The sequence below is a fragment of the Python bivittatus genome, unplaced genomic scaffold, assembly GCF_059951505.1.
Source record: "Python bivittatus isolate LINGU-HERP-01145 unplaced genomic scaffold, Pbiv_v1 ctg000410_np1212, whole genome shotgun sequence".
Classification (NCBI taxonomy): Eukaryota; Metazoa; Chordata; class Lepidosauria; order Squamata; family Pythonidae; genus Python; species Python bivittatus.
The window spans coordinates 4,515,444-4,527,162 of record NW_028277067.1 but is presented as its reverse complement, the minus strand read 5'-3'; the positions used below and the strand labels follow the sequence as shown (position 1 = coordinate 4,527,162).

Below are 11,719 nucleotides of genomic sequence, written 5' to 3'. Positions count from 1 at the left end.
ACAAGGTGCGGGTTTCGCCCTCTTAGTCTTAGAACTTATTTCTCTTTCTGTCACATTTAGGTACGTGTATAACTTCTCAGCGTGGATCCACCCCTTAGTGAAGAGTCTCCGTCCCTCTATTTCCATTGGGCGTCAAGGCCAATGGGAGATGGTTATCCCACGTTCTCTATTACCATATCAAAAGGAAAAGGCGAGGTTAACGAGCCATTCGTAAAAAAAGTGATGGTGGAGAGAGAGAGAGAGAGAGATTTGGTGTTTGTGTGTATGCGTGCACACACCGTTATGGCAAGAGCCAACGCCTCCTAAAAACCAAACTTGCAGGACGAGCGTAGAGAGTGTAAAGGCGAGAAGACTTCACCCGCACTAGTCACCCGCGCTAGTCAGTGGGGAGGGGAGAGTAACTACGTGGGGTTGTAAATTCTGTTTTGATTTGCATAAAAGGGGAGGTCCGAGTGGTAAAAAAGACCCATCCGCGTCGGCTTCAGAAGAGTTCGCTGGAGTGAGGACCGAGCGTCGTCGCTTTAGATTACGAGTCGTTTCTTGCTTTCCTAAAGGGAAACTAAGTGGAAGAGGAGGGAAACCCTCCAGTCATTCTCCCGGGGGGGCTGGGAGACCAAGGCTTCCCGGTCCGGCGCGGCGGGAGAAGAGGCGGTTTTGGATTTAAGGTGGGAGGGGAGGGGCGGAAGAGCTCCGGTCCGCAACCCTGCTGGAGAGCCGTGCTCGGCTGCTCGAGCTCCGGACCCCCAGCTCAGCCGGACGCGTCCTAGGCGCACCATGACCGAAATCACCGAGAAGGAGAACGACCCCCAGCACAGCACGGATGCGCAGCAGACCCCGAGGACCGGTTCCTGCCTGCAGGAAACAAAGGTAGCCATGTCCCCGGCCCCGTTTTTTGCCTCTCTTTCTCTCTCTGTTTAAATTGAGCGAGTTATTGATTGGCGCACTTTCTGACCGCCTCCGCCTTCAGCGCCGCGCTCTCCTTTCCTAGGGCCGTCTCTCCGGATCGAGGGGGCAGCGAGCGCTTGTATACTGTGGGGATGTTTGCGCCCCGGTTGTCTCCACAGAGCTTCCCGTCCGTTCTTCCGCCCCACCTCGCTCCGTAACTAGTTCTCCACGAGCCCCGAGCGAGCGCGTGTCTTCCCGTCGCCCGGTTCCTCCCGTCTTCTCCTTCAGCTCCCGGGCTCAGCCGTGTTTTCTCCTCTTTCGCCCGCCTTTTCCCCCTGCGGTAGCCAAGCCGCGTGCCATCCTCCCGACTGTTTCATCACAACCGCAGTACAATCCTTTTGAACTAAGTGCTAGCGCGCTCTTGCTGCCACTTCGCCAATCTGGCGCCCTCTAGATATGTTGGATTACAGGACCAAGAGTCCCCGGCCGACAGTCTGCAGCCCATCTGGAGAGTAGCAGGCTGGCGAAGGGTGATGTAGATCATTGCTGGATGTAACTGGGATTCCTCCTAGGCGTGCACCTGCTCTCTGCATGTGGCTGGTGGGGTTACAATTGTCTGGGAGGGGTGGGCGGGGAGAGAGAGAAGAGGGAGCTGTTTACGATCAGGAGACCCTTCTGAGTCTTGTGACTGATTTTCCCTGTATTAATCTGAACGCCGGATATATGAGTGGATATAAATGTTTATTGGCATTTAAGTTGAGAAGCACTGTATTTTAAAAATCTGAGTTAAGTATATATCTTCTGTGTCACATTTATAAGCTGAAGCCCAAGTTATACGACAGATAATTATATGGCTGGCAGTAAGAGATATGGTAAGTAATGCAATAATGTGATCGCTTTAAAATTGGGTTTTTAAAAACATAATCAGAGCTGAAAAATGGTTGTATATCCCCATTGTCATCCTCCCCTCCCTATAGCCTTAATGTTCAACTTAAAAGGTAAATAGGATTACCAAGAAATATTTTACAGTACATAAATGTTTGTAAAATATCAGTTGGATCTTATCTGTGAAATAAGTGCAGGAAGATGGGAGATCAGGGCACTGCCACTCAGTATACACGTGTGTGTGTCTGTATGTAAGTAACTGGAAGGGGGGTGAGTTTCAAAAGGTTACTATCTGGAAATCATAATAGCTTCTAATTATGAAGGGAGGCGGTCTTGGGGAGAAGAGAGGCTTTGGAAAGTAGCAACTTAGCCTGACGTGTGTGTGTTCACATGCATTTTTCACTGCAGCAGGGTGACTTATTAGAACGTGCTTTAATTACAGGCTTTATGTATAATACTTGTGTTCTTTTGTGTCTTAGGATCACACTTTAGAGGGGAGAAGGGGAAAAAGATTGGGGGGCAAAACGATTTTGCTATGGAAGAAAAAAAACGCCTGGCTGTCTCAGCATTTCATTGCAAGAGCAGCAGAAAAGGCCACTAGCAGTGCACCTGGTGGGTACCAGTGTTCATTCTTTGTGTGCCAGAAGCTTCTACAAAATAAGCAGCAGAGGAATATTACTTCTGCACATGGAGGTTCCACTAGTTCTTGTGGCTAATTGGCCTTTCTCCCGTCATGAGATGTATGTGTGTTCCTATTTTTTATTTTTTTTTTACATAGGTGATAATGTTTCCAGTTTGAAGAAAGAACACATAGCCAGTGCCCACTTTACTGAAAAGAAGTGTTGACTTTCCTAGAATTCAGTTTTGGCAGCCCAGTGCTTACTCCGTCTTTATTAGAGTGAAAAGGCACTCAGCAACGTCAACACTTCTTTTTCCTATTCTTACACTCCTGAGACCTGAAACCAAAAATAGACATTAGGGACCGCTACACCTAGGATTGTGTGGACTGAAATGAAGCTTGATATAAGTATTAGAAACCAGGATCAGTGTTGTCCAAACTTGGCCACTTTAAGATGAGTGGACTTCAACTCCCAGAATTCCTCAGCCAGCCATGGCTGGCTGGGGAATTCTGGGAGTTGAAGTCCACTCATCTTAAAGTGGCCAAGTTTGGACAACACTGGCCTAGATTAACTTTTCCCAACCAAGCACTCTCCACGTATGTCAGACTACAATTTCCATAACTCCCAATTCATATGGCTGGGGACAATGGGAGTTGTGGCCTAATACATCTAGAAGGCCCTTGGCAGGGTGGTTTTCCCAAAGCCTGACCTGTTATGACCAGTTATGCAAATCTGCAAATGCAGTCCAGAATCCTGCATGTCAAAATTTGGGTTGTGATGGAAGAAATAAGAGTTTCGGTTGTCAAAAACAATGGGTGTTTTCAACCCACTCCAGTTGTTACTAATGTGTACTGTGATGGGGGAATGTGCAGGCTTACTTTGCTGCCTGTTTTGATGTCTGAAGACCTGCTGATGTCGAAACGGTGACGTTGGTTGCTAATGTACGTAACATCTCAAGTGGGTTTAAAATTACAGAACAGGCAACATGTGCAGTTCCAACACTGATGCTGCAGCTTCCACCCTTGCCAAATTCATATTACCAGCAAAAGATGCCTCTGTGTGTGTGTGTGTGTGTGTGTGTGTGTGTGCATGCTTGTCTCTGGCAAGCACAGCAGAACATATTCCTACTTTACTCTGCAATTCATTCACTAGGAAGTTACGTCTGTGTGGCAGGAGAGAGACGCAGTGTTCTGCAGGGTCCCTCTGTGGGTGAAGAATTCCCACATGTCTCAGAAATCTATGTAATGTCTGGCACTTTTCCCCCTCACATTATAAATTGCTTGTCATTCATTGGTCAAGCTCCTGGCTAGTCCACTGCCAAGTCTGTGAGGTGAGTCCATGGTTGCTTCAGAGGCTGACAGAAATGAAGAAAGGCTTTACGTCCTGCATGTTCTGGACCATGCTGCTCCTGCCACGCAAGCCAGGGATTTTGGATCGCCTGAGTTGGAGTCATTTGAGGCTGATCTGCACTGAAAGCAAAGAATCCTACGGACACCCCTCTCCTGTTTTGGCAGCAAAAATGTAATTACCGTCATTGAGTAATTAACCATTTGCTGCCCTTTTATGGCACTTATAAGCAGTTGCCTGGGGCAGCGGCCTCATTCTGCCCAGTGGCAGAGCCCCCCACGATTCGAAGTACTAATAAGAAAAGGAGTTGCATCCCTGAATGCTTCTGCAGTGGGCAGGAGAATCGTTCTCTATATGAAAGATGAACCTTATCAGTGGAATGGCACAACCTAGCTTTCTGCCTGATAGTCTATATTTCATTGCACAAAGAAGCTGATAGGGGTATGTATTTGAAAAACGGAGAGAGAGAGAAGAAATGATCACGTATGTGTCCTACCCATCCGCAGGCAGAAATAAGGCAACTTGATTCCATCAGCTGGATAAAATTGGGCGGAAACAAGTGAAAGGATCAGTAGGAATGTAAAGGATTGTAATAAGGGGCAAAGGGTATAATGAATTAGGAAGGGTTTCCCCTCTACAATTTTTCTGGCTAATCCCCATTTCCTTGAATGTGCTATTTCACTTCCATAGAAAGCAGTATAGGATATGCCACCGGAATTTCCATTATGGAAGAAATAATAGCAGGGAAATGTGGTAATGTTGAAGTGGAAAAGTGTTGTGGGATGGGAGAGAGGAGAGTTTATTCAGGCCCCTTGTCCGTTCCCTCAGTCACCCTTGAATTTCTCATCCCATCCCTGAAGCTGCCTGGTTGTTTGTTTAAAGACACACATGGATGCTTTTAGAGGTAGGCAGTTGATGGGAATTGTAGTTTAACGCTTTTAAAAGGCATCATTGGGGGAAAGCTGCTTTTGAGGATCCTTGATCCAAACTTTTATTTCTGTTTTATGTTGCTGTTTTAACTCTCAGAGGAATTACAAAGCCTTGGTTAAGCAGCTCCATCCATTACCTTTTTTAGTAGTTTATTAGTAATTTGTGGGGATAGCCTTAAAATTTTAATAGTTTATTAACCACAGTCACATGCCACAGTTGCCAAAACTAAACAAGCCACATCATAGCTTTGTGTGATGCATAAATGCAGACCTAGATTGTGAGTCTGGTTCTTAATCACCTGTCTTATTGGTGACTGTCGTTATGATGGCCTAATTCATATATACCATTGTACCATATGTATTTATGTTCATAAATATATTGATCCCATTCCTAGTTCATAGGTATAATGTGCAATTATTTGATATTTCATCTTGACTATTCGGGAGCCAAAGATAATCCCCTGAAAGGCACAAGTTGCCTTTAGTGGGGGGATGCTGGATCTGAGCTGGCTTAGTAAATATGGAAAATTTTGTTTGAGTGGATTGATCTGTGATCATTCACATATGCATCTCTTCATTTGATCCCTCACTTAGCAAGTCATAAAAGGTACAGCTGAACTACTCCCTGACATTTTAAGTATATCTGTGCAAATTTAAAATTTGCCCAGTTTTGTAATATGTACATTACAGCTCTTTAGGCCACAATATGTAGAGAGGAAGGGCCACACTGATAAATCCTCGCCAGCTGCAAAGGGATACCTGGTGTGCCAATCAGCTGTTCCACAGCTAACAGAAAGATGGCAATGCCAGAGCTGGTGGTAATAGCAAGGCTTGGGGAGGGGAGAAATTATTCCTTTTTTTAAAAAATGCTGGCAGGTTTCCACAAGGCTGCTTGGTGGGCTGCATGTGGTCCGTGTATGTTGTGCAGGCCTGCTTTAGTTGCAGACCAGTTGTTGTTTCTTCATTTGTGAAATGTTGAACCAGCCCAACAGATGTTTGTAGCTCTCAAGCAACCAGGACTGTCTGCAGAGTGGGAGAGGGAATCAAGGTGGTGGCTACAACCTTTGTTTTGCATCGCACATAAAAAAGGCAGAGCTTCAATCACGCCATCCCGGCCACCCTCTTGACTTTTCCAACCATTCACTGCAGACACCCTGTAAGCAGCAAAACCTTGGGAGCTCTTCAAGTGAGAGAAACTCTTTGTCCTTTGACGCTTGACTGGCAACCAAAGGAAGGAGCAGTTGGGTGCATTATTTTGGGTAGCTGAGCTAGCCTTGGGGAAAATAGCCCTGAAAAGCAGTTGGCTGGTAGATTTAAGAACTGCTTGCCAAACTGACTGAAGGAGCCTTGGTCAGTTGCAGGGAATCAAAGTGGCACCTGTTGGATGGAGACAGAATGGGAGACCCTCTTTCCAACCACCCCTCCTCCAGCTCTGCTTCTCAGTCCTTATTTCAGCCAGAGGAAGGCATCCTAGGTCAGCAATAGAGCCCATGCTTTGATGCACAAAGTCTTTGGTTCCTGAGGCTGAGAATATTGAATGTTGGAGCTGAGGAGGATTTGATCCAGAATTCCAAAACCCAGGACAAATTAAAGTGTTTTTTTCAATGCCAACTCTATTAGCAGTTACTTTCCTGATTTAGAATTGTGCTACGCCATGGTTTGAATAAGCTACAGTTGACTAAACAGCACATGTGGTAGTTTATAAACTGCAGTTGCATTCAACCATAAATGGTAGTTTATAAATTAGTCACATACTACAGTTGCCAAAACCAAACATACCACTTTATGATGTTGTATGATGCAGAGTTAATCTGGATTAAGTCTGGATTCATGCAAGTGTCGTTCTTAGTCACATTTCCTATTGATGACTATTATTATGATGACCTAGTCTTAGTTTTCCTCCTCTACTCATTCGTGGGTGAGAAGTGGCTGCTGTACAGGTTTTTTGAGACTCTAGAGCAATGTTTCTCAACCTTGGCAACTTTAAGATGTGTGGACTTCAACTCCCAGAATTCCCAACCTCCCAGGGAGTTCTGGGAGTTGAAGTCCATACGTCTTAAACTTGCCAAGGTTGAGAAACATTGCTCTAGACTGAATGGTCCTTTGCACCACTCTCTCCCTGCTCTTTAGAGAGCTATATAGCAGAGGTTCCCAAACTTTCTTGGTTTATAGTGACCTTAGTATCTCAGTAATTTTTTCATGGCACCCCTAGGCTCATAGTTTGCACAGTGTCGAACAGATGTCAGGTATCATTGTGTTATCCCACAGTGCCCCTGTGAGTTTGCCATGGCACACAGTTTGGGAACTATGGCCATACTTACTTGGAATTAAACACCAGATGGTGACTGAATATGTATACATTTAAAGTAGGTGCAATGAAATAGGCATCTAGAACTATATAATGTCCAGCTAGCTGTTCCATGACTATAAAACCTATTCTGAAAGAAGAAGAAGAAAGGAAAAACGCTTCAATGAACAGCCTTTATCCTGAAATCATACCATGTCCAACTGTTGGTGCTGGACAGAGAAAACACTCAACACTGATCAGCAGCAGGAACATAGCTTATATTCCACAGACTGTTTCCATCAGTGCCTCTTCTACCAACTTGGTTTTCCTGCTGAAATTTCACCAAGGGCACGGTGATCACATTTCCCTTTGGTAGCATTCCAGGTGAAATAAAATTAAATTTCCAAATCATCTGGTTGAATATTCTTCTTCCATGCTTGGGTGTTGTCCTTTTCAAGAGAAGCCTATGCCACAGAATTGATCCACAGTTGCTGTTTTGCTCCATTCCTTCCTTGCTCATTTGTGGGAGAAGAAATGCAGCCTAGTTCATAGTTGCCCTAGAAAACATCAAATGTTCTGTTTTGTTCAGTCACTTAAAATTCCTTATTTTTGTCACGGGGCATCTTTCCATACAATCATTTTGATACAGAAATTGGTATTTAGAAACATTAGTACAAACTGTCCTATTCACAGCATTCCAACTGCCATTATCCCCATCCAGGAGTGATGGGAGCTGTAAACCAACATGTCAAGGTATCCAGTTGACAAAAAGAGCTGGTCTATTGCCTTTAGGGAGCCTTTTTAATCTATTTTGCTGGCCTGCTAAGGGGCAGATATGAGTGAATAACTAAATTAAAAAATGTATACATCAGATGTCTTCTCCCTGCTGATTGGGGATGTTGCATGGTGGAGTCCAACTCTTCTGGAGGGCTCCATGTTGGGTAAGATTGGTGTACATTGCTATCATGTTCAAAAGGGACCTCCTATCTGCCCCCCAAGGCGAAAGGGGAGAAATTAGGGCAACCTGATACCTTTTCTTAGGAATGGGAGTGATCCTTTTTAAAGACATGCCAGCCTCAGGCCAAAATATCAGGTTGGCTTTGCAGAATTGCCATGAGCAGGAATGGACAATAGACCTCCTTCCCTCTTTTCTCTTGTGATTTCTTCCCCTTTTTAAGACAAGCTATGGATTTGGTTGCAGCTCCTTCTAAAGGAGCTCTGGGTTTTGTTTTGTTGGGAAGGGATGGTCTAGCAGCCCCCCCCCCCAAATGGAAATGAAGTGATTAACCACCCAAATACTCTTGACATTAGAAAGTTTTCTTTAGCTTTTCCCATCTCCAGGGGAAGCAGTTTGGCCTGTGCAAATCTGATAGAGTTTTCTAGCCAACTCAAGAAAACTTTTTTAAAGTATGATACTTTGCTTGCTCTCTTCCCATTTAGAAAACAATTTTTCCCATCTTTTAAAATCTTATTTAAGGCCAAGATACCTCAGCAGAACAGGCGTCATACATCAAGGTCCTGCACATTTATGATGTGTAAAGGGAAATCTTTTGGTGGCTTTTACAATAGCACACTGAGTAGGATGAAAAATCCAGTGGAGCAGACCCAAGAGATTTCTGCCAATCTGTACTCTTTCTTTTCCTCTTTCCCCCACTCAGGTTACAGGAAGATTTATAAACAAAAATCTGTAAAATTCATACACAATTTCTGTAATTTACTTTTGAGAAGAGGATTTGTAGAGCTCGAGCCTATTATGTTATGATTCTCTGTTCTTAACAAAAAATAAAATAAAGCAGAGTTCCAAGATATTTCCACACCACTTTAGGATATCTGGTTTAGATCTGAACGAACTCAAGTCATAGTCTCCTGGAGTGAAATTGATTTATTTCTGACTCTAGTCCAGTTTATTGGAAACCACTGAAAACTGACATTTTCCTTTGAACTGCTGTAGCTTTGCAGACTTCATGGGCAATCTGTTTTCCCTTTGGCAGGAGGACCCTGGCTCCTGGGCGCAAGCTGTCTTTCTCATCATGGTTAAATGTCTAAGGGTCTTATTCCTGGAGCTTTGCTCTCATTGCCTCCCTCCAGCGTAGAGTTAGTGAAGTTTTCAGCAGTAAAACCTTGGGGAATGAACTGCTCTCCAATCTCTTTTTTGCCTGACCCCCACCTCCCACCCCTAGAGCAGAGAGATTGGAGAGGGATTTCAAGAGAGTAAGTTGTTTGCTCTTCTACACATCGAAAGAATTATGATCAGGGTCAGGCAAAGGAGAGATTGCCTACAGAAAGCGTATGCTTTTTTCCTCCCCCACCTTCCACAGAGAAGAGAGATTGGAGAGAAAGGGATTTCAAGAGAATAAGCTGTTTGCATAGCAAGTCCACAGCTCCCAGCCCTAGGCTGAGGTACAATCACATTGCTTTGGATGTATACAAGAGAGTAAGCAGGCACTCAAGCACTCCAAAGGTGGGGGAGTGGTTAAGAGGCAAACAAAAGCTGAAGGTGTGAAACAGTAGTCTTGACTCTTTCCAGCCAGAAAGCAGTCACAGTCACGTGATTTCCCCACTTCACTTAGCAGTGGAGTTGCCAGTCCCAATTTGGGTTGTTATGTGAGGACTACTTGTAAAGACCCCCAGATCATGCACCAACTCCGTAAAAAGGAGCACTATCCTGTCAAGAGTACCTGCCAGAACCGATGTTAAAAGAATGCCATGATGGCACCAAGCAGCTCAGTCTTAGCAGGGTTTAGTCTGAGCTTCTTTCATGCCTTCCAGATCCTGCCCATCTCCAAGCACTGATTCGGGATTTCCATTTGTGTCAGAAAACCATTTGTCCCTCAGTCCAGGACTGCCCATGATGACTCTTCAAATAATGAATCAAGAGCCTGATTAATCCTGCTTTTATTAATCTGGAGATACCAAGGATTGTTATCTTCAGCATACAAATCATAGCGTACCACTGAATCCTTTAAAAATGATTACCTAATGCATTTCAGATTATTTATTCAGAACAGATTCTAATCATAAGCTCTGATGAGGTCTGATTTAATTTAAGTTCTGAATGCTAAGTCATGAAAGATTTAGCTCCCTTAACAACAAGATGTGAGAAGACTTTTACTGGTCAAGAACCACTCTCATCATCTCTTTCCAGCCAAGGCAATTCAGACTGGAACAAAAGCCAGGGTGAAATTGTGGGCAGGGCATATAAGTAATGGAGCTGAATCATTTGTGATAAGTGTATTCTTTACAAGCTTCATCATCAGTGCTTGGTTGCAAAGGAGGGATTTTTGTGAGGAATGTGCCAAATCCTCTGGGGAGCTTGGTGTGTGATTGCAGACCATGAGTGGTCCAGCTCGCTTAAGAGCAACTGCAGGCAAAATATGCAGCTTGGACTTGAGGAAAATTGTGTTCAGTCCTCAGCTCTAAATGTTGAAGGCGCAGTGGGGTGATGTTAACAAAAGTTAGGGTTGTTGGATGATATTTAAGAAGAACTTGAATGGAGATGATAGAGCTGTCTGCCTTAGACCCTTCCCCTTGCAATTGTCTTTCCCTCTCCAGCTTTTCCCTTACCACCTTCGTGAATGGGTCATTGCAAGAAATGGAACTAGGAATTAAAACTGCTGGTAGAAGGGAGGGAGGAACTGAAAGCTAGAGATTTTGATCTTGTTAACAGCACATAGTTAAATTGTAGGATTTGCTGCAATCAGATATGTCTATTAATTTAGATTGCTTTAAAAAGGATTGGACAAATGTGTGCAAGTTCAGTCAGTCAATAATAGTCTTGATAATTATTTATAACTCCAGGATCAGGGTAACATACCTTAATACAAAGTGACAACACGCAACAGTAGAAGAGGACTATTGCACCTTTGTCTGTGTTAGCCTTCTGAATGCACCTGGTTGGCCGTTACATGACACAAAGCTGGACTGGAGGGGTCATTGGCCCGAACCAACAGGGTCTTTTCTTACAATTTTGTCACCAGGAAGGAAGGAGAAGCCAGCTTGGAAAGGATGACAAATCTTGGTAGCAGCTGGCAGTGCCAGGGAGGCTCCTGGAGAATCTTGCATCTCAGGAGCTCTTGTTATACCAAAAGGCTTAAAGCGAGTAAGCCAAACAGTTGATGTGCTGTGTTTAAAAGCCCAGGCCGTTTGCTGGAGAAACTGAGATCATTTATGTCAGTTCTCAAGCTGCATGTCAAAGTGCTCAGGGGGCAGTCACAAGGAAAATAGAGGGGCCCTTCTCTCCCTGAACATGGGTAGCTTCACTGAGTGGTTGGTGCTGGACTGGACCATAGCCAGGATCCAGGTGCCAGGGCTCTTTTCCAACAATCATTTTGCTTGCAATAGCAACTTCCTCCTGCATGCTGGCCAAGACAAACCAGCCAGGATTGAGTGCTCTTGCCTTCCCCTTCCAAAAGCAACTCTTCTTGGGCTTCTTTCTGCAAGATGTCCTGCTGGATGTTCAGGTGGAACCTGCCTGACTGCTCCAGGCAGCCAGAGCTGGCTGGTCTCCCCTTGCAAGGTGCTGTAGTTTTGCAAAAAGTAAAAATGGCACCTTGTTCAGGCTAACTGGAGAAGGAAGGCAGACCAGGACACAGCATGGCACTCCCCAGAAAGAAGTCCAGGAAGAGCTAGCTTTGCTGTTTGGGAAGGAAAAAACAAAAGGGAAATTAAAAGATGTAAAGTTCCTGCTGTGTGCACTTCAATTCCCAGAATTCCCCGGCCAGCCATGCTGGCTAGGGAATTCTGGGAGTTGAAGTCCACACATCTTA

The 11,719-nt window shown here is 44.6% G+C and overlaps 1 protein-coding gene across 5 annotated transcripts in view; it reads left to right on the top strand.

The window, feature by feature from the left end:
* Positions 1-509: 509 nt before the first annotated feature.
* The window catches only part of STAC2 (SH3 and cysteine rich domain 2), a 40,520-nt gene continuing 29,310 nt past the window's right edge, over positions 510-11,719 (top strand). Inside the window, exon 1 of one of the 5 annotated variants that reach the window (XM_088143396.1) lies at positions 510-867. In XM_088143396.1, coding sequence (XP_087999522.1) covers positions 775-867 — 93 coding nt within the window. In that variant the 5' untranslated portion in view covers positions 510-774. Of the gene's footprint in view, positions 868-1,583; positions 1,758-11,719 lie in introns of those variants that run through there. The other 4 variants (XM_025177612.2, XM_088143395.1, XM_007422370.4 and 1 more) reach the window with 4 other exon arrangements.